Source organism: Petaurus breviceps, unplaced genomic scaffold (genome assembly GCF_028583685.1).
Source record: "Petaurus breviceps papuanus isolate PSGF00001 unplaced genomic scaffold, PetGlider_PUasm1.0 221, whole genome shotgun sequence".
In the NCBI taxonomy this organism is placed as follows: Eukaryota; Metazoa; Chordata; class Mammalia; order Diprotodontia; family Petauridae; genus Petaurus; species Petaurus breviceps.
The window spans coordinates 10505788-10529204 of NW_027185877.1; the positions used below are offsets into that span (position 1 = coordinate 10505788).

The 23417-nt window shown below is 39.4% G+C and overlaps 2 protein-coding genes across 6 annotated transcripts in view; both read right to left on the minus strand.

The window, feature by feature from the left end:
- LOC138166401 (retroelement silencing factor 1-like) overlaps window positions 1–23417 on the minus strand; it is a 131247-nt gene that overhangs the window by 18197 nt on the left and 89633 nt on the right. Inside the window, exons 1-2 of one of the 5 annotated variants that reach the window (XM_069094855.1) lie at window positions 20132–20700; window positions 1810–1919 (exon numbers count right to left, since the gene is read on the minus strand). The gene's annotated coding sequence lies outside the window, so the exon portion shown is untranslated. Of the gene's footprint in view, window positions 1–1809; window positions 1920–2321; window positions 2375–19457; window positions 20024–20131; window positions 20701–23417 lie in introns of those variants that run through there. The other 4 variants (XM_069094850.1, XM_069094852.1, XM_069094853.1 and 1 more) reach the window with 4 other exon arrangements.
- LOC138166402 (retroelement silencing factor 1-like) lies at window positions 4256–6113 on the minus strand. The gene has a single exon (XM_069094856.1). The coding sequence runs from the start codon at window positions 5896–5898 to the stop codon at window positions 4357–4359; it is 1542 nt and encodes a 513-aa protein (XP_068950957.1). The 5' UTR covers window positions 5899–6113; the 3' UTR covers window positions 4256–4356.

Below are 23417 nucleotides of genomic sequence, written 5' to 3' on the forward strand. Positions count from 1 at the left end.
TGGGAAAATTGGAACACCAACGCACTGTCGGTAGAGTATGAACTGATCTAACAATTCTGGAATGTAATTTGGAGCTATACCCAAAGGGTAATAAAACTGTGCCTATCCTTTAATCCAGAAATACCAACACTAGGTCTATCACAAAGAGATCATAAGAAAGGGAAAAGGACCCACATATATAGAAATATAAGCAGATCTTTTTGTGGTGGCAAAGAACTAAAAATTGAGGGACTGTCTGTCAATTGGGGAACAGCTGAACAACTCGTGATATATGAATATAATAGGATACTATTGTTCTACAAGAATGATGAGCAGGCAGATTTCAGAAAAACCTAAAAAGACTTACAGGAACTGATGCTAAGAATAATTGAGAACACTGTGCACAGTAGCAGCAACACTGTTCAACGATCAACTTTGATAGACTTTTGTTCTCAGGAATACAATGATCTAAGACAATTTGAAAAAACCCATGATGGAAAATGTTATCCATATCCAGAGATAGAACTATGGAGTCTGAAAGCAGATCGAAGCACACTAATTTTTTTTTTTCTCTCGGCTTTTCCCTTTTGTTCTGATTACTCTTTACAACATGACTAATGTGGAAATATGTTTAATCTGATTATACATGTATAGCCTATATCAGACTGCATACTGTCGTGGGGAGGGAAGGGAGAAGGAAAAATCAGAATTCAAAATTTAATAAAAGTGAGTGTTGAAAATAAATAAATTTGGGGGGGAGGGGGAGAAAATACATCATATCAAATTAGGAAGAGGAAATCCAAAAGAATGTCAAAGTGAGTCACATTTCTAGCCCAGGTCAGCATAGAGAGAAAGATCTCCTGACACTGGGGACCTCCTCTACATGAGCACTCCATTACAAGAAAGAAGTTGTATACCAGCACAAGAGGAAGTCCCATAATGGAACAGGAGCCAACTGGTAGCTTTGGTGCCCACTACCTATTCAATTCCAAATCACAGATCCAGGGCCAGCCATGGAGAGGTCCACCTACTAGTGATATTCCCTGGTTAAAGAGCACCCGTGGATCCTGGGCTGTGCACAGAAAGGTTTAAAGACAAGCAGCAGCAGTGTGGCTCAGATGCTAGGAACAGAGCAAGGTCTCACTTCCAGCCTCCAGCCCAGTTTGAAGCCTATAGAGGAACAACCAGGGTAGGAATGCCTGATCAAAGGGAAACTTGCAGTTTTGTCACTCTAAACCAGTAGTTTCCCAGCTATATGATAAGGGCTGAGTCTAGCAACAGTCGACTGCAGTTTATAACCAAACCCAAGTCAAGAACTTACAGAGCTCAGACCAAGAAGGGCAGAAATCAGACCACTGGATCAGACAACTCAGGAGTACTGAAGACTGCAGATCCCCAGACTAAGCTATCCTGAGATCCTGGACTAACAGAACACTAAAAATTCCAAGAAAAAGTAACAGGACCAGTCCAGACTTTCTCTCCAGAAGCAAGCAGAGCCTAGCCACTAACATCAAAGTCCAAAGCTAGAAAGTAGACTGGAGGTGGCTAGGTAGCACAGTGAATAGAACACCAGGCCCTGGAGTTCAAGGACCAGAGTTCAAATCTGGCCTCAGACACTTGACACATTTACTAGCCATGTGACCTTGGGCCAATTACCCTGCCTGTTCCCTTAAAAAAAAAAAAAGGAAAAAATAAAATAAAATATAAAAAAATAGAAAGACTGGAAGAATATAAGAGAAAAAAAGAACCCCTCCATAAAAAGTTATTATGATGACAGATATCTAAGACACAACAAAAGATGAAAAGGATTTCAAAACATCTACAACTTACCTGCTAAAACATGTTGTCAGCTTATATCACAGCAATTCTGCACGTTCCTCTGAGATTACTGATGCCTAGTGACTCCATGCCCATAGAAGAGATTCTCTGTTGGATTCCAGCTGCAATACAAAAAAGGTAAGGAGACATCCTTTAAAGTTCACTACTTGTATGGCCAACAGAAACCAACCATCCTGGTTTGCATCCTATAACCGTTATAGGAACACATTTTTACAGGTATTTGCTCAAAGGTTAGTTTCAGCACACTTAAGACTCCTTAGGAGTCTTAGTCCAAATCACAGGAAGAGGACTTGAAACCAAGCAGATCACCTAACTAAAGAGGTCAAAATCTTAACAAATGACAAGAATTTGATGTAGTAGAACCCCACTGAAGGGATGGAGTTCTGTTCCAACTGAGATATAATAGTCCTTTGTCCCCATAAAGAAAACGGCATATTTTATGTACACTCTATAATCCAAAAACTTTGCAATTTCTTAGCTAAGGGTAATTTTAATTTTCTCACCCAGGGTAGAAAGATGATCCTAGATTAATTTATCCTAGATTTAGACAAAATCATCTCTAAGGTACCTTGGAACCTGAAAAAAAAAATAAGACTTCCTTAGGTTCAAAGATTCTTTAAAAAAAAAAAAAGAGGCTGCAACACAAAATACTCTGTCAAAATTGAAAGGCCTCAAAGAGTCACAGAAAAAGTCTTGACATTAAGAGTTTGAAAGAAGAACTTTTCTTCTTTCAAAGGTTTCTCCAGGTAGAAACAGAAGCTATTTTTTTCTAAGCAAGTCTTGTGAGAGTTGGGTGTCACCTACCCAGAATATGCACCAGCGCAGGCAGGCAAAATACAAAAATCAGGCAAGCAGTTATATACCCATGTACAAACAATTCTAGGACAACCCAAAAACCCCAAATCCCCTCCCCAGTATCCAGACCTTCATTCTCATTGGTAGGAAGGTGTGTCCTTACAATCTTTTTACCCAATACAAATGCATATTTCAATTATTTTCCTCAGAAACTATTACAGATTACATGTTGCTTTTGTTATTTACCATAAGTAGGCAATTACAGAAACACCTGGCAGACATATTATTTGTTGCTTTTCTTGTTTTTCTCAAGACCAGGTATTCTATAGAGAAATAAAATTTGGGCCTGTCAGGATTAAAGCCCAGCTCAAGTTTGGTGACTGTCTTCTCCTTTACTTTATGGGAATATTTTCACTTGTTCCACTCAATATTAACCATTGTTGATCTTTTATTACCAGCATTCTTCTGTGCTTCCCCTCAAAGACCCATTTCAAACTTGGATCAGTGACACTGAAACCCAGAGGCCACTCCTTTAAGCAATACTCTAAGATGCTCCTAAAACTTTCTTTACTGGTTTCTTTGCTCCAAATCCCAAGGGAGGCTCTAGGGGGTTCTGATGACCGCCAATACATCCTCCACAGAAAAATAGCCCAAAAATCCATGCCTAGAACTTTTCCAAACACATTGAAGAGTCCACTAAATTTCAAAAGAAGCTTGAAGGGATTTTTGAATGTTACAGTACTATGTGGGTCAGAGACCCCTACCAAATTTTAAAATCGGAGTGTGAGTCAGAATGCAGAAAAAGCCTTTTATTCTTTCTCAGGAGAAAGGGCACTGCCCTCATTGCTCAAACAAGATCATCCAGGGAGTTCGAAATATGGATGCTCGCAGGCTTCTTTTTATCCTATTCCCTAGTTCATTCCCACTTCTGGCCTAGCCCACTACTGGCTGGTTGTGTATATGTGGATATGTGTGGTATGTGGATATGTGGATATACACACACACAACATAAATGAGAGAGATCTCAGAAGAAAGTCACTAACTACGGGAGGGTTAGGGAAAGGTCTCTTACAGAAGGAGGAATTTGAACTGAGTCTCAAAATAATCAAAGGAACCCAGAAGGCAGAGGTGAAGAGGAAGAACACTCCAGGCACAACAGATAGTCACTGAAAAGACAAAGAGTCTGGAAATAGGAATGTTTTATTCAAAGAATAGTTAAGAGTAGTGGCACTGGCACTCTACAAGGGAGAGGGTTGAAAAGTAATGAATACCCTACAAAACCCATTATTCCTCAAGTCCCAGTCACATTTCTACACTGAGATGAACAGTGTTATTTAGAGATAAAAGACTTCAATCAGAGATCCATGTTCCATTTTATGGTAAGGATTGTTGCTTTACATTGGTGCTACCAACTACACCTCGTAGTTCTTAGAATTTGCTGATGACCCTAAATCAAACCAACAGTAAATACTATGGGTATCTTTTGTGGTTTTCATGTAAGAATCACAATGATTTTGGACTTCTGTTATTGATTCCTTTCTCTGAGAATCTTCTAATTTGTCTAGGTTGTCATCTCCCTTGCAGATTTCTTTATTCTCTATAGGGAATAATTCTTTCATGTGCTCTGAGCTCAATATTGTAATTTTAATTTGATTTACTGGATCTTCCAAGTCACAGTTGCTTTTGATACTGGTTTCTTTATCTTTAGTTACTGGGTTCATGGTTAGTTGCAGTGATGAATTTTTATTTTCTGCTGGTATACTGTGTGTGTCTGCACTTTTCAATACCATAAGGAAATTCTTCTACAAGTTCAGACAACTGGTCATCTAGATATTTCACAGATGCTGCCTTGTCAAAAATAATTTCACTGTTTGCTTGTTCAATATTTTGGACCATACGAGATAAAGGCTCTTTGGTGAAATGTTCACTAGATGCATTAGCAATTTCTTTAGAGTTAAGATCTGGCTGATTATCAGTTGATGAGCAACATTTATTACTAACAACTTCTGTCTTCTCAATGTTCTGTTCCACGTCATTTTTTTGGTTTGCAATTCTGTCATTTGTTTCGCAATGCTTTAATTTAAAGGATTTTGAAGTCCCCGATGATTTTGTCCCATAAGATACTTCAGGAAGGACATTAGTAATTTTCAGAAAATTTTGCCCTTTATTCACAGATTCAAACTTAGTCTGTTTCAACTTCTTTTTAAGCTGTCCATTATCAATCACAGTGTTGTCTGGTAAAGAAACCTCTTTCTCATCAACCTGAGTTGAAGGGACACAGTTGAACATATTGGCTATATGGGAATTATAAAACATATCACCTTTGACAAGAGAACAGACACTGGCAATCTGTAACAAGTCATCATTCATTGGAGCATCATCCCCTAACTGCTTGGAGATATGCTCTTCCTTGTTTTGTTCTATACCTTGCCCTGAGATGTTTGCATTGTTGGGAGAACAGATATCCTTTTCTAAATGTGATAGGTGTGGCTCTGACTTGTCTGATTTTTCTTTCATTTTTTCAGATGAAAAAGAGTTTATGTTTGAATGTACTATTTCATCAGCTGACTTTATGTCTTGTAATTTGGAATCGAATTTATTAATCAGTGCAACATTATTTGTAGCAACAGAAATGTCTGTTCTTTTAATAGTAACATTTGATGAAGCAACTGTTTTTTCTTTAACTTGGTCTTGTAAACTACATACACTGCCTTCTTGAATAACTGGGAACACTGATTCCAATGAAGATTTAGTTGGCTTTAGAGATTGGTCACTTGATGGTTTTACCTCTGAAAGGATTAAAGGTGAAACAACAGCAATTTGAAGTTCAATCCCCTTTGTTAAATTTAAATTTCCAGATTCATGTTTGTGCCCAATAGGAACATTTACAGTTGGCAAAACTGTTTCATTTATGTTTCTTACAGCTGTAGGAGATGACATTCCATCTGATACTTTGTTTTTTCCTAATTTGTCACACTTGTTAACGTTAGTTGATTCAGAAGGTGCCTTTTTCCACAATGCAAGACATGCTGTTAGTTCTTCCATGGAATAATTATTATCCTTTGTACAAGATTTCCCACTAAGCAAAACTGGAGTCCTGTCTTTGAGTTTAATAGAAGTATCTAAACCCTCTGTATTTGAGACAGTAGTCATTGGAATTCCTGTGTTTTTGAATTGTGACTGAGCACTAGTGACTTCTGTGCTTTGTTTTACTACAGAATGTATAGATTTATTATAGTCCTGCATATTTTCACTTATATCTTTTGCTAATGTTTCCTGATTCATTATTTTGGGGGCAAAATCTAAAGTTGTATTGTTGCTTTTAAGGAGATGAGAAAGAAGTTTGTAATTGTCCTCTTTTTTTTTTTCAAAACTTTCTGTCTTTGCTGGCCAACAGTTTTAATGGTATCCCCAGATTGCTGAGGTCTGTCAAATCCATCACCATTATTAAAATCTGAGGGGGCCTGATTTGATACTGTGTGTGCGGGATTAATAGCTGATAGGATTTTCTGACACACAGGGGAAGGTTCCTGAAAAAGAGTATTTACCTGCTCTGATTGAAATTTTCCAGAATAGGTAGAATTTGGCAAGACTGAATTGCCTTGATTAATCTGTCTGCTGCATTCTACTTCTTTAACGCTACTGTTCGGTGTATTGTTAGTTTTATTTGCTTCTTCTGTAGATTTCATTACTGTCAGTGGTTGATGCTCTGAATTAATTGACATTAACTGTGGAAAAGACTGATCCTTAGAAATAGGCTGCAGAGACATAGCAGGATTCTGTGGCAAGGAAGAATTAGGTATTTTATCCTGATTTTCAGAAAGAAAGGATTTTTTTATTTTAATTTCTTTTGCTAATTTCAAAAATTCGTTTTTCATTGCCAGTAATTTTTTTATATCCCTAAATAACCCTTCTTTTGTTATCTTTGAATCACTTTCCCTTGATATGTCAGTTTCTGAATTAGCTGAATGACTACCTTCTCTATGAGAACCACTACCTTTTACAAAGTTACTACTACCTTCCCCAAGAGAACCATTACTTTTCCCAAGAAAACCACTACCTTCTCCAAGAGAATGACTGTTTATTTGGTTGCTTGGTCCTGGGATTCTGCTCAGTAATTCAGAAGATGCATCGCAAAGACTTGCTCTCATCTGTTTATTTTTATAGTGAGGCATTCCACCAGCAGCAAAAGAATTGCCCGGTTCATTCAAGGGATAGTTTGTTTCAACATTCAGTTTCTGATGGCCATTTTCATTAGTGTTCTGCCACTGTTGTTGGCAATCTCTTCCAAAAACTCTTTTTGTTTCAGAAAGATGTACTTGTTGAGTATGTAAAACTTTCCTCAAATCATTCCTCATCCTACATCCAAACTACATCCATTTCTTCAGATGTCATGTCAAACTAAAATGCCTTCCTTCTGGAAAGGTCCCCTTTCCCTGCTTAATGTGTTAAGTCAAATCTTCCTGTGCTGGCTTAGCAATATCATTTATTGTATCTTAAATAGGGTTTCTGTTGTGGTCCTACCTTCCAAAGGTCGAGTCTTTGGAAAGTAGAACCACAGCAGTTGACTATTGACCCATCTGTTGTGCTTTTAAGGTCAATAGTACAGTCAATAAACACTTATCAAGCACCTATTATATACCCAGTATTGTGCTAAGTGCAATACAAGTAAGTTCGAAGGTAGCCTGACCTCAAGAAACTTACAATCTACTAGTGGGAAGGGGGGATTAAAAATTGTTTTTAATGTAACTGAGGAAAAATAAAATACTAAATAAAAGATTTTTTTTAAGTTCAACAAAGACACCGGAGTTTATTAAATAGGAGAGTGACATGGTCAGGGGTCTGTACTTACAGAAAATCAATTTAGAATGGGACAGAGTGGATATAGTTAAGAAAGAAAGATGAGGTTGATGTAATTATCTAGGTGAGATAAAGGTGAATTTACCACCAGTAAAGAGGAAATTAAAACAATTAGGAGCTATTTTGCCCAACTGTATGGCAATAAATCTGACAATATTAGTGAAATGGATGAATATTTACAAAAATATAAATTGCCCAGGTTAACAGAATAGGAATAAAATACTTAAATAACCCCATTTTAGAAAAAAGAAATTGTACAAGTCATCAATGATCTCCCTAAGAAAAAAATCACCAGGGGCACAGTGAATACGGCACTGGCCCTGGAGTCAGGGGTGTAGAGAACTTTCAGAGGTTTCTAGGCTTCGCTAATGAAATGTTCCCCTCCCCTATATTATCATCTGAAAGGCTACACGGCAGACAAGCAGGAGGATGTATTATATAGGGGATGTTTTGGGGTCCCTTGACCTCACTAAGGTATATTCTCCTGTCCTATACAGTTACCTGCAAAAGTTACCAGGCAGATAAGCAAGAGGGCGTGTAATCATTTTTGCTTATGCCTCCATATATGGTCCTAGAATAATACCCTAATAAGTAACTAACCTTAAGCAAGGGTAAATAGTGAACAGGATTAAGGGAGGCTCCTTCTACATTATCTGCATTCCTTTGATGTAGGATCTTTCTACATTGTCTGCATTATTTTGGGGTGTCTACATTCTCTTGGGGGGCATAAAAACTCTGTGAGCTCCTTGCATCTTTGGCTCTGTATGAAATGGTCCTGTAACAAACAGACTATTGATTACACTCTGTCTCATTATTCTCACTGCTCACTAGCCCATCAACTGCGCTGGCCGAAGTACAGGAGGATCTGAGTTCAAATCTGACCTCAGACACGTGACACACTTACTAGCTATGTGATCTTGGGTAAGTCACTTAACCAATTGCTCTGCCTTCTCCCCTCCAAAAAGAAAAAAAAAATTTTTAAAAGAAAAAATCACCAAGGCCATATAGTTTTACAAGTGAATTCTACCAAACATTTAAAGATTAATTCTAATACTATATAAACTATTTGGAAAAATAGGCAAAGAAAGAGTTCTACCAAATTATTTCTATGACACAAATATGGTGCTGGGAAGAGCCAAAAGAAAATTATAGACTGATTTCTTTAATGAATATAGACGAAAAAATTTTAAAATATTAGCAAAGAGATTACAGCAACTTATCACAAGGATAATACACTATGATCAGGTGGGATTATAGGGAATGCAGGGTTGGTTCAACATCACGAAACCTATCAGCATTATTGACCATGTTAATAAAAAAAAATAAAATCATGCTTATCTCAGCAGATACAGAAAAAGCTTCTGACAAAATACAACACCCATTCTTTTTAAAAACAACAGAGAGCATAGGAATCAATGAAGTTTTCCATAAAATGTTAATAGCTCCAGCAATCATTATATGTGTAAGAAGGGATATTATGGTATTTGCTCCCACAAATAATCTTGAGAAATAGTAAAGCTCCCAGACTGATGGGAGCTTATGATAAGCTTGCCCATCCTGTTTTGCAGGGACAGTTGTGCACATCCTGACTAGAAAGGCTGGGATGTGACAAAAGGACTCAGATCCTAGGGGTCATGTTGCATCACAAGTGTCTTCACTATTCTCACCTACTCAACTAACCTCATTAATATTAATCTACACGGCCAAAGGGTGGAGATTCAGCCATTTTGTGATCTGGGAGGGTGAATATGTTATTGAGGGCATGTAGTGGGAGTTCCATCCTCGAGGAATCTAGAACAATCCAGCCCCAGAGGGGAGAAGTCAGAATACACTAATGATATTTAAGCTTGCTCTTGCTTGTTTGGGGTGGGTGTTCCTAGTGGGCACCACACCAGTTTTTTCCTAATAAACCCCTTCCCCTGTCCACTCTGTTTCTGAGTTCTTTCAGTGACCCTGAGGTACCACATCTCACCAGTCAGACTGGCTAAGATGACCAAACAGGAAAATGACAAATGCTGGAGAGGATGTGGGAAAACTGGAACACTAATGCATTGCTGGTGGAGTTGTGAACTGATCCAGCCTTTCTGGAGAGCAATCTGGAATTATGCCCAAAGGGCTATAAATACTTTCATATCCTTTGACCCAGAAATACCACTCCTAGGGTTATATCCCAAAGAGATCATAGAAGCTGGAGGAAGACCCATATGTACAAAAATGTTTATAGCAGCTCTTTTTGTGGTAGCAAAGAATTGGAAATTAAGGGGGTGCCCATCAATTGGGGAATGGCTGAACAAGTTGTGGTATATGCATGTTATGGAATACTACTGTGCTATAAGAAATTAGGAGCAGACGGTCTTCATATTTATCTGGAGAGGCTTATACAAACTGATGCTGAGTGAGAAGAGTAGAACCAGGAGAAATTTGTACACAATTACAGACACAACGTATGTGTGATGACCAACCTTGATAGACTGAACTCTTCTCAGCAATGCAGTGATAGAAGTCAATCCCAAAAGACTCATGATGTAGAGAAATATGTGCATCCAGAGAAAGAACTAGAAAGAACTGAGTTTATATCCAGGTCTTTTATACCTGATGTTTTTCCTTTTCTTGTTTGGTTTTATGTCCTCTTTACCATTTTTCATTCCATCTGATACAATCCATCTTTATAACCTGACTAATGTATAATGTGAAAGTATTTACAGATCCTATACTTGACTATATGCCGCCATAGGGGGGAAGGAAGGGAGGGGAACAAAATAGGAAACTCAAGGAATTGTGGAATTGAATCCTGTAAACTAAAAGGAAACAAATTAATTAAAAAATAAAAAAAAATAAATTAAAAAGAGTAAATGGACCAACTGACTTACTACACTATTTTTTTTTTTTTTGCTTTTTATTTTTGGAGGGGGAGGGCAGAGCAATTGGGGTTAAGTGACATGCCCAAGGTCACCCAGCTTGTAAGTATTAAGTGTCTGAGGCCGGATTTGAACTCAGGTCCTCCTGACTCCAGTTCTGGTGCTCTATTCACTGCACCAACTAGCCACCCCTAACTACACTGTTTTTAAAAGATGGGCTGAAAGGATTTTAAACCTACTGAGGCATCTGTGTGGCCCAGTAGATAGAGCACTGGGCCGGGAGTCAGAAGACCTGAATTCTGTGAAAATGGAATGATTAATGACTTTACTAACTACCTAGATTTGCCTGAGTTCTCTTACCATCCAGAGGAAGCTGGACTGCCCTAGAAAGCAGAATTGCGCCAATCAGGAAATGGACTGAGAATTCCTTGAGCTGGACATACCAGAGATGTGATGCTTTTATGATGCTTTCTGAGTGAACCTGAAATCTTGTTGTGTCGGCAACCACAAGTTTGCACAGACTTCCTGAGTCAGAGGCACTTCTTTGCTTCACGGCCTTATAATCCCCCTCACCTAACCCTTTTGTGAACTCACATTCAACTGTAGATCTCCAAGCATTCATGCATGCCAACTGGAGAGAAATAAAAGTAGCATAGAACCTAATTCACTTTGTCTTTTTTCTTAGACCAAACTCTGGAGGTTGGAGTTTGACAATTCAAATCAATGGAAATTGATTCTGCAGGAGCAGGCTGACCACCAGATGATGAATTCACATAACTCCATTAGCTCTCAGTATCTTCATTCAAACCTCAAACAGTTATTAACTGTTCACACTGCTCCTTACTTAACTGGTTTGCCTCTTGCAAGGTTTAGCAGTGTCTAGCATATATTAGTCGCTAGCTTAGACCTGTACAACATACCACCGGTGGGCCACCCCATCTTCAAAAAAAAGTAGGGTTGCCACTTTGCACTTTCCTGTTTGTCATGTGACCTGCGGCAACCAACCACCTGCAGTTGACTATCTCTAGTCTAACCTATCTGCAGCCTGAAGTTTAGCCTATTTTAATTTTGGTCCCTATCTACTGCCAAGTTGTGCAGGTCTACACTAGTACCTCCTTTCCAAGTCTGTTTTGAGGATTAAATGAGATATCTGTAAAGCATCTAATATAGTTCTTTATTATAGTTACAGCAGCTAGGTGGTAAAGCTAGGTGGATAGGGGGCTGGAATCAGGCTCATCTGGCCTCAGACACTAGCTGTGTGACCTTGAGTAAGTCACTTAATCTGTTTACCTGTTTCCTCATCTATAAAATCAGGTGGAGAGGAAAATGGCAAACCACTCCAATGTCTTTGCCAAGAAAACCCCAAATGAGGTCACAAAGAATCAGATATGACTGAACATTATTCTTAAATGCTAGGCATATTTTATCTTAGGGGCAATAGGGAACCACTAATATGTTTACTTTCATTCCTCTCCAGAATGCATTCCTGAGATTCTCTACAATAACCCAGACACTTTTTCATATTGGAAGCTCACTCCACCTCTGCCTCTGGACCTGGCATAATGGAAGTGGCCTCTGCTCTTTTGGCCTCCCTCTGGCTGCTTCCTTCCAGAACCTCGATTTTAAGGGAAAATCCCAGCACCCTCTAGATACAATACATACACCCACCACACAAAACACTTTTTAGCTTACTTTTGTACTTCTCCCCTAGAAGGCAGTGCCAATTTTTCTTTCTGACTATATTTGTATTCCCAACACAGTATTTGGATCATAGTATGCTCTTAATGAATGCTGGTTGCTTGATATGATCAGGGAAATGACTTGGGTTAGAGCTATGCCTTTTTGATTCAGTTGAAGGCAACAGCTAAGCCTTTATCTGAATCAACAAAAATGTTGAACACAATGGAGCCAAGGACAGATTCTTTGGGGACTACACTAGAGACTTCCTACATCCAAGTTGATTCTGCAGCAGGTTGGCCATTAGAAGATGAATTTGTATCACTTCATTATTTGTCAGTGTGTTCAAACAAACCATTCTGAATCCATCTAACTATGAGTCCCAATCCTTCTTTTGACATTCATTACTAGCTGTATGCTATTGGGCAACCCACAACACTATGAACCTACATTTCCTCAACTGGAATAAAAGCAATTTTGTATGAGACTTTTTGATATGTTGGTTAACTTTGCAGAACTGTTTTTCCATTCTTTTTTATTCTTTATTATAAAGGACAGCTTAGGAGTGGGGGTGGGGAAGTGATACAATTGAGAAAGTAGGAGATGCAAAAACAATTAGGCTGCTCTTTTCCTTTAAATGAATTGATATTATCATAAAATCACTAACAAAAAAGTAGTGACCAATCTATTTTAAGCAGATGTTTATCTATTCTAAATTACTCATAGGTTCAAAGAGGTGATTTTTCTTTAAACAAGGCTAATCTTCCAGTTTACAAAGCACATAAGCTTTTTGGTAGGGTCAGACTGGGAAGGGGACTGAAAATTCAATTTCCCTATTCTTACTTGTCTCTATGGAATCTTAGAGTCAATCATTAGTACTTCCAGGAACTGTGCCAGAACTAAACCAGCTTTGGGTAGAAACAGGACTTAGAACACATTTAACTGAGTGTTGTGACCCCAAGATTCCAATCCACAACAAAAGGAAACTGAGGTAAAAGGACTATGAACACTTTTCAATTTAGTAGGGAAACCAATGCTCCCTAAGAAACTGGATCCAAGACTCTCTTCTGCAGTTGACAGTCCCTGTGCTTTGTTTTAGGGGAATATGCATACCAGGGGTGGGGAGCCTGTGGCCTGGAGTCCACACGTGGCCTTCTAGGTCCTTAGGTACAGTCTTGACTGAGTATAAGTTTTATGGAACAAATCTTTTAACAAGTGGATTTGTTCTGTGAAGTTTGAATTCAGTCAAAGGGCCACACTTGAAGACCTAGAGGGCCACATGTGGCCTTAAGGCCGCAGGTGCCCTACCCCTGATTTATACAATTTGAGAGATCATTAAAAATAGAAAATGGTAGCACAATTCTTTGATTGATTAGTTCCAAAAAGGGTTAAGTTACATCATGAGTGGTCGAGGGAAGGAAGTGAGACTCTATATTTGGCCATAGGATAGAGCCAAAGGAAAGAACTCCCATACTTGGTCAAGGGACAGTCACCTGTTTGTTTAATCAGTGACCAGGCAAAGAGATTCTGGGGCTTTCCACTGTTTAGACCGTGGCTAGGCAACAGAATTCTGGGACTTTGTTCTGATTGTTACAACCATCTAGTGCATAAAATAGGAAACTGCAGTTTTCTAGAACACAGCAACTAACAAGAACATAGGAGGAGGGAAGGAGAGAGAGTAGTGTGGCAGGTCTCTTATTATCCCTAACACAGGTTAATATAGGTTTCTATATCAATCTATAAATCATTGAAACCATGAAATCAATACACAGGTGTTGCCATCAGTACATGTTAATCATAAATAACTCTTATCCTAACATTATTAACTATCAGAGCTAACAAACAATCCTATTCTGCTCAATTTACTAATATAATCACTGGTACCCATTAAATCACAATGAACTAATTAAATTGAGTAGGGGTATCAAAATTATCTTCATAGCAGATTATAACTAAAGTAAGACTACAGTCCTTATGGCACAAATTAATAGAAACATAAAGTAGTGCAATGTTAAAAGCACTCACTGTCTCTGGAGTCAAAGGACCCAGTTCAAATTCCACCTACGATCATTTAACTGCAGTGTGACCTTGGGCAAGTACCCTAAATTCAGTTGGGTGAAAGGTAAAATGTTTTGAAAGAGAAAAAATTAGAGCCTTGGACTATCATTGTTTCTTTCTTTTTTTACTTTTTGGAGGGGGGAAGATAGGGCAACTGGGATTAAGTGACCTGCAGAAGGTCACAAGGCTAGTTTTTGTGTTAAGTGTCTGAGGCCGGATTTAAACTCAGGTCCTCCTGACTCCAGAGCCAATTCTCTATTCATTGCGACACACAGCGGCCCCATCCAGGGGTTTAAGAAGTGCTAAAAGGGAAAACATTTAAGCCCTGGACTAGATGACCTATGAGGTATTTTCCAGCTCTAAATCTATGATAACAAGATCCTTTTAGTACCAGGCCATTTTTCACAATACAAATTCTTTTTTTTTCCATATTAATCACAGACCAAGACACAGACACACACACACACACACACATAAAGAAAGTGAAAAATAGTATGCTTCAATCTGTATTAAAACTCCATTAGTTCGGGTCGAGTAAGAGCACAGGCCCCAGTGTCGGGATGACCTGGGGATCGAATCTGGGCTCAGAAACTTAGCACCACACCCAGAGAAATAACTGGTCGTGTAACATTGAGTAAGTTACTTAAACCCAATTGCTTTAAAAAAAAAAAAAACTCCATCAGTTCTTTCTCTGGAAGTGGATAGCAGCAAATTCCATTCTTGATCACCATTTTTAAGGTTTTTTCTAATAGCAGTCATCTGCACTGTACTGATCAATTTAAACCGCAGGGCCCAATGACTTAGGGACCTACCATCACAAATCATGGTATAATTTAAAAAGAGGAATAAATTTAAAAAATATTAAAAATAAAAAAATTTTTAAAAAGGAATAATTTAGAAACTAAATAGCCTACAAAGTAGGGTTCATTAGCATAGTAGCTAAAATTACAGGACCTTAATTACCATAACATTTTAAGACTATGACCACTTCAAAAAAAAAAGGGAACATTTAATAAGCAAGTAAATAATTTATTTCAGGCATTAAGTGCCTATTATTTGCAAGGCACGGGCAATAAAAAAAGATAAAATAGTCTCTTCCCTCAAGAAATTTCCATTCTTTTATTGGATACAAGTTTCCAGATTAGTAAAGATTATTAGATACATGTATGTGGATGTATAGAATATATAATAAATGGAGAAGCTACTAAACAAACTGAGCTGAATCAAGAAAGGTAGCACATGAGATATAAGTAAGGCTTTAATAGAATGAGGAATTTCAAAAAGTAAAGGTAAACAGGGAGAGCATCCCAGACATTCAGGTATGAAACAGACTAACATATCTTCTCCATATTACATCAGTTTAACTTGTTATATTACATTAAAATAGCATTAGTGACTCCATTTTTCGGATATTAAGTTTCAACTTCCTCTATGTCACCTAATTTTGGAGAAGTCAAAAAATTACCCTCCCAACTGTCACCAATTTAAGGAATGTCACAACACTACCCCTCTCCCTCTCCCTTCAATGTCTTCCAACCTTCTCCACCAATAAGAAACTCACTATCTCAATCCCTATAATTCTGTTTCTCCTGTTTATCACTTCCAACAAATTGTATCTGAACTGTGCAGAAACCAATGGTCAGGGTCTTTGGCTACCCTTGGTCCCTATTTGTTTCTGCAATAGCATCCCTTGCTAAATATATCATGTCTACATGAAACTTTCTTTATTCCAAAAATCAAGTTAGACCTTAGTTCGTGAGGTTCGTATTAATATGCAATTAAGACAGGAAAGATATACTAAACCAGACAGTCAAGGGATTTAAGTACCAAATGGATTATTTGCATATTATCCTAGAGATAAAAGGAAACTACTGAAACTTCTTGAGAAGAGAAACGTCACAGTCAAACTTCCACATTAGGAATATCAAATTGTTGATACCATAGTAAACTGATATGGAAAGACTGGAAGCAGGAAGACTAATTTTCTTTTTTTTTTGCAGGAAGATTAATTTTCAAAGGCTATTTCAATAATCCAAGCTACAGAGGAAGAGGAACTGAATCAGATTATTGGCTATGTACATACTTATATAAGAGGAGAGAAAATGGGAACCAACTATTGTGGTGGTCAAACTGACAAGACCTGACAATTGTGTTTTGTTTTTTCTTTCTTGTGGATTTCTCCTTTTGTTCTGATTCTTCTCTCACACATGACTAATGAGGAAATGTTTAACATAATTGTACATGTATAACCTGTATCACACTGCTTGCTGTCTTGGGGAGGGAGAAAAATTTGGAACTCAAAATCTCATAAAAAATGAGTGTTGAAAACTATCTTTTCATGTAATTGGCAAAAAAAAAAATACTATTAAGTATAAAAATTTAAAAAGACAATTGTTTGGCTATGGGGATGAGGCAGAGTGTAAACAGCTTAAAATGACTCCTAGCAGAAAGGATATGATACCTGGATAAGCAGGCTTAGGAAGTCATCTGAAAAAAAGTAAATTGAATTGGTGGGTGTAAAGTTAATGAAATAGAAATATCTTCCCCTTCCATTCATAGGCCTGTGTGGTAACTGGCTTTGAGCTCTGGGGCTGTGATATAGTCTGAGTCACATGGGGCCTGAGTCACATGAAGTTGAATGGGAGGAGCTTACTTGACAATTTTAACTGAAATAGAATGTTGGAGGAGGGGGCAGTGCAGTGTGTGAAAGGCAGAGCAGGGAGTGAGAGCTCAGAGAAGCAGCTAGAGTGGGTGTAGGGAGGAGCTAGTCTAAGGAAACTTGTTTGTAGGGAGGCCTAACAAATAAGAATAACTAAGATGTCTGTGTTCCCTGGATGGATGAGGATCAATAGAAATGTTACCTCCTGGTATTCTAATTCAAACAAATACTTTGGTTTTGCATTTAATGAAGAAAGTTTATTATATCTTGCAAATTTACCCTGGAACTACATCTGCATAGTCACAGCAGCTACTATGGGTATCACATAGGAGTTATAGTGGGAGAGGACAACACCAAGAGATACAGGAAGAAGCCCAAAACAAAGATAAATTTCTGAGACATTCTCTTAGTCCTGTTGTTCTTAACCTTTCTGTCTCATTGAACTCCCTCTGGCAGTTTGGGGAAACATTTTGGGGAAACCTTGCTTTTAAATAAACAAAATAAAATACACAGGGTTACCAAAATTAAAATTTTACCAAAATAATTTTTTAAAGTTCATAGACCCCAGATTAAGAACCCTTACCTTTATATGTAATTTATAAGGGCAGCTTGGAAAAGAAATGGGGGAAAAAAAAAAAAGAAAGCAGGGGAAAGAACAGAGCCTGGCGTCAGAAAGCTGTTTTTGTTGTTCAATTGTGTCCAACTCTTTTGCAACCACATTTGGGGTTTTCTTGGCAAAGATACTGGAGTGGTTTGCCATTTCCCTCTCCAGTTAATATTTTAGATGAGGAAACTGAAGCAAACAGGGTTAAAGTGATTTGTCCAGGGTTACACATCTAATAAGTATCTGAGGAAAATGACTATCATTCAAATATGACCTCACTTACTAGCTGTGTGAGCCTGGGCAAGTCACTTAACCCCTGCCTGTAAAAAACTGAGTAAGGTAATGGCAAACCACTCCAGTATCTTTGCCAAGAAAAACACATGGACAGTATTAAAATGCTAAAAAGACAAGATATCAGAAAATAAATCCCTCTGGTCAGAAAGGCCTGGTGTGGCAACGAGTGGACATGACTGAAAAACAACAAAAATAAAAATGTATACAATTACTCTATTCTCACAAATTTATCTGTTGTTAAATTAGAAAAAAAGTCTTACCATAAACTAAAGATAATAAGCAGAGATAAACAAACGATAGAGAATCTGAGCAGGGGATGAAGTGCACAACCAAGCAATAACAGGACAGCAATGCCAATTACAGGTTGACAGGAGTGTTTATTAGCCAGCTGGTGACTGCCTACCTAAGACTTAGGAAACACAGCCCTGAGCCATCTGCAAAGCAAGTTTTTATAGAGAACGCAAATGTTGTTAACAACAAAATGTGGCTAACAACGAAATTTGCAGTAAGACAAGTGATACCACACAGAGGTAGAGGGTTTAAGCCCACTGTGAAAGCCAACAAAGTGTGGTGCTGTTTCTAGCAAAGCCTTGGGTACAAACAGTTCAAGGATGTGATGTTTCTAGCAACACAGGTGTAAGTCCCCCAACTGCTGTGGTCTAACAGGTGGTTTCCAGGGACCCTAGTGGGGTCCCTTCTTGCAGGTTGTGACTGGAAAGGGGCTTAGGTGTCTATAACTTCTAATGGACACTTCACAGAGACCGAGATTTAGTGAAGCCTTGTGACTGACTTGATGTGCCATACATTATTAGGGCCCTCTAAGAAGGTTTCTTAGCTTCTAAGAGGGTAAATTGCTAAACTTGGCCAGAGGGACTCTCCTCAGTGGAGTCTTCATTACACCAGTAAAATTACACATCCAGATTTAAAACAAAATTGTAAGAATTACATGTAAAACCTTAAAGTTTAACATTTACTTTTATAGATTAATAACGATTACTTTCTTTTAAACCTTATAAACTTAACATTAACAGCTACAAAATTCTCCCCTATAAAAGGGGAGTCAAACATACACACTTCTTATAAATAATGATGACAGGAGACACTATCTATGCTCAACCCTGATTTAAAACTACTCCTAAATACAAAACATGAATACTATGTCTACTTTTTAAAAATTATTTTGTTACTTAGGCAGTAATAAACTTATGATTGAAACAAACTCTCAAAAGCTTAATGAACCAATTGCTATACTTAATACTCTCAGGACCCCGCTTTAGGGGAAGAGATGTCCCTTGAGGTAAATCTGACACAGGTAGGTTTTATATAGAAAAATACCTAAGGAAAAAAACTGCTTTTGGAAACAGAAATTATATTCCTATACCTAAGGATCCACCACTTAGAGATGCATAAAACATAAATAGATCGATTACAAAAAGACTTTTTGACATGAGCAGCAAAACAGTAAAAACTGACATACTCATTTTTTCTTATTAAAAAAAATCCCGATTCACAATCCCAACTGTTTAGCCCCCACTGCCTTTTTCATATCTACAGCTCGTCTGTAGAGTTGTTTGCGCATAGCCTCTCGAATTAGACAGAGTTCCTTGGGAGGAGGAACTGTTTTTTTTTTCTTTGTATCCCCAGTTGTAAAGGTAGTGAATGAAACACAGCATTACTATTATAAACGCTTATTTAGATCGCTAGATGGCGCAGTGTATCCAGTGCAGGGCCTCCAGTCAAAAGACTTCAAATTTAACCTCAAATGTGTGACCCTGGGTAAGTCACTTCGCTTTTCCCCTCAGTTACCCCACCTAATAATGATATTAGCACCTACCTCAGAGTTGCTCCGAGGATCAAGCGATATTTATAAAGCGCCTGGCAAATAGTAGGCGCAATCTTTATTTATATCAGTTTTATACAATCTTCCCTGAGGCCTTTTCTCTCGAAGGGATTAGAAAAATTCAGAAAAGTCGGCGCTAACCAGCCAGAACCGTTCGCCTCGCCTCCGGTATCTGACTCCCAGCCTCCCAAAGCATCCCCGTCACTCTCGGCCGCCTCTCGAAGACTCTGCGCTCACGGATCCCGAGGCTGTCGCCCTCCGCTGAAGTCTCCGGGATTGCGCACGGACTGCGCCTGGGAAGCGGCTCCCGTCTGACGGTGGCCCTGGGCTGCAGTTCCGCCAGACACTCCGGGATCCGACCGAAAACAGCGCGGCGCTCGATTCCCTGTTCGGGGCAGCCCCGGGGCTTAGCGGGAGCCCGACTCCCGACCGCGAAGGCGTTGGCGTAGCGATCGAGCCGCCGAACCCAGTCCCACTGACCTCACCAAGGAAGGCCGAGGTTGTCAGGGCTTCTTCCGCTTTCCAGGTTCTCCCCACCCCCACCCCGAGCCGCCTGAACAGCTCCCGCCCCCTTCCGGGCCTAAAGCTGGTCCGCCTTCCCGGAGAACAAAAGCGACGCTCCCCCCACCCCTCACCCACGCCCTCCGACCGCGGGTAGGGCCCATTACCGAACTAATTGCTGCGCTGCTCCGCCGGCCACCAAAGCAGCACGGCTCTGCACGAGAAGCCGACGCACGGAAGGGCAGCCGGGCCGTCTTAGGCTTCCTGGGGTGAAGGCAAGGACAGAGGGGACCGCCCGCCGCGGTCCAGGAACACCTCCGGGGCCCTACCGCACCCACACCGACGACCAGCGAGTGAGACCTGAGCTCTCCCTCCTGGACTAACCCCGGGACCGCCCCCAGAAGAGTGCAAGGCGGGATAGGAAGAACTGGGTCCTAGCGACCCCCGTGTTAGTTTTTGCCAGCTGCTGATTGATCGCATATAGGCTACTTAAAAGTAAAGACCTTCAAGATGGGTTAAAGCTTCATTTTTTTTAGCTCAAAAGTCTGAAGATTTAAGTAGCTTAAATGTTTAAATGAAGATGTTGATCTGGAAAACTGGACTTGGTTAAAGTAAAAAGGCCATGGTTAGGATCTTTAATTATGTGCAAAGGTTTCTGATTTCGATTGATTAACTATGTCCAGAATTTTGGCTTCTCCTTGAAAAGGACGCCCCGTATTGTATTTAACCCTCTGTCCTGGGGAAAAAATAAACGTTCTTTTAAACTTAGTCTGTAGTTTGAACATTTTCTTCATCACAAAGTCTAGACAACATAAATAAATCAGGTCCTGATTTTATAACTTTGCCTGATCTCCGAGATTGCTCACTGTAAATTTAACAATTGGCTGGATCTCAGTTGATCTGACTCCAGCACACCTGGGGACGTAGATCGACACCTTTGGTTGAGACACCTGGGTTCATCAAAATGCCTCATCAAATGGGAAGATTCAATCAGAGTTCAAAGGGGTTCTCAGAGCCTGTACCTCATCACATCTACTTTGTTTCCAGTTTTTAGCTAGTGATATTGTGTTACAAATATCACTGTTATAAATATTTTGGAGTATATGGAACTATTTGCATTTTTCTTTGAGATTTTTCTTGTAGATGTTTTCAAGTCGTATTTTTCTATGTTTGAATCTTGAGCTTCCCTTTATTGAGGTATAGGGTACCATAATATGTAGAGCTTTAAGGTTTAGGGGTGCATGACACCCCAAAACACCAACACACCAGGTCCTGCCAGATGAATTTGACTCAAGTCTTCTCTCAGCCAAAGTAAAGCAAGGTTTATTAGAGATTGGTCTTAATGGGTAGACTCTTAAGGAGCCTCGGTACCTGTGAGGCTTGTGCTGGACAAGTGGGCCACAATCAGACACAGAGTGAGTCTGTGCCTCCTTAATGGAGGCAAGATGGGTCCTATTTACAGAAAGGTTGTAGGAGGATTTTAGGGGTGGTTAGAGGAAGATTTGGGAAGGGTCAAATGAGGTCAGACTCCAGTAGTGAGAGATTAAGGGTGGGATGTACCTGGAGGCTACCTGGAGATGACAAAGGAGGGCTAGGCTAGTTTAAGGGTATATAGATATTTTGGGAGAATCAAGGGTGGGGGCTAGCTGGACAAAGGAGGGCTGGGCTAGTAACCAAGATTTGAGCCAACTATAATGAAAGACTTATGGCCTCAGGCAAATAACTGGTCAAATGAGAAGATTCAAGGAGAGTTCCAGGTGTGTAGGATATGGAGACCCTAACCCAAATTGACTACTTGAAGACCTCTCAAAGTGAAGGTAGGAAGATTTTATTAGAATCTCGAGAGAAGCGGGCAGTCCAGTCTCTGGGACAGTACCAAGAGAGAGGAGGCCGCTTGTACAGAAGTTAAAGCTGGGTTAAATAATCAAGGGTTATGGATATTAACATAATTATTACTAATGAGGCTCTAATCTTGTTACATAATACATTAGGTCCATCACATCAGTGTATTACAGCCTCAGAATACTGGACCCCTCCTTTCCGTCTACCCTTGATACATTCTTATCTGGACTGGCTACTCTCTGTCCCTTGATTGGTCAAATCCACCTGCTGCTGCCAGCTCCTTCCATTCTTCATTATTTTTAGTATTATCTAGGAGTTTTTCTGGGAACCAGGGACTGAGCTTCTTTTCCAAGGTTACTGCCTGTTCTCCCTCATCAGCAGTCTTGTTCAGTAATTCTTGCAGTTCTATAGAAATTTAACTCTTTCATGGTAAGCTGGGTGAGAAGGACTGACTAGAATAGAGCAACCATACAGAAAGATTTCTAAAGTTTCAAAGTCACATAATTTCTAATAAAAAATGAAAACTTAGGCCTAAGGAGTTACTTTTGCAGTCTCTGAGAAACCACACTTTTACCTTTCCCATACAAAGGGGGTTCCCAGAGCCTGTACCTCATCACCTTTACCATGATAACTTTTTTTTGGTTGGCTTCTTTTTTAGTTTGTTTATTCTTGACTTTGGATTTTGTTAGTATTGAACTCTATTTACTTTGTGAAGGGAGAGAATGTCTGGCCTGAGTTTCTCTCTTTTTATGTTCTTCTGTTGTTTTCACAGCTGAGTCTATGGGCCTACAAGTTTTCAGTGTTTCCAAAGTGGTATAATCAAGGGATAGTTCTATTCATTATCCTCCTGGTCTGAGCTCTGCAAATTGAGTCTGTTGGATTGTGTGACTTTCAGTAGACTGCTACTGGAGTCAGTCACTGTTAGCTTGCTGGAAAGATCTTCAGGTTCAAAGTAACCGAACTGCTGGCTCCTCTTTGGGAGGGTCATGGTCCCCAGCCCTGGTTATTTACTGCAACCTTATGTGTTTGGCTAAGATTTAGAAATGAGTCACTGCTACATTCCTGGTTGTCGAAGCCTTACAGTTAATAACTGGAATTTGCTTTGTGCCACTATTCAGGTAGTACTCTGGGTTCACTTTCAGCTGCTCCTCTCTTCCCCAAATCTGTGACCCAGATTTTGGTAACAGGACCCGTTTCTGTGCCTAGTGCTAGTTGTGATCTGTTGTGATCTCTTTCTGCCCTGTTGTTTCCTGCCCTGATGTTTTGTTTCAACTACTTTCTCATAACTAGGTTCTAGAATACTCCCCATCCCTGCCATCACTGCTGCAATTTACTCCTGCCAAGTTTCCACCCCAGTGTTTCCTGACCTCTCTGTCTATCTTCCTAGGTTCCCTGGACTGGAAAAGTAACTTGCTGTGTCTTTTTTTTTTTTTTTTGGTCTTCCCATTCAGAATTTGGTCTGGCATATTGTCAAAGTTTTTGTGGAGGAGTTATGCTGGGAAGTTAAGGTAAAAATGTTTCCTCTCACTTTGCTATCTTAACTTTACCCTCTCCTAATAACCTTTTCTCAGTCTTCATTCATCTACTGCATTTGACACTGTTGATCACCCT

Coding starts and splice junctions, on each gene's coding strand:
- LOC138166402 (XM_069094856.1), bottom strand. CDS start 5,898: ATGAATCAGGAAACATTAGCAAAAGATATAAGTGAAAATATGCAGGAC.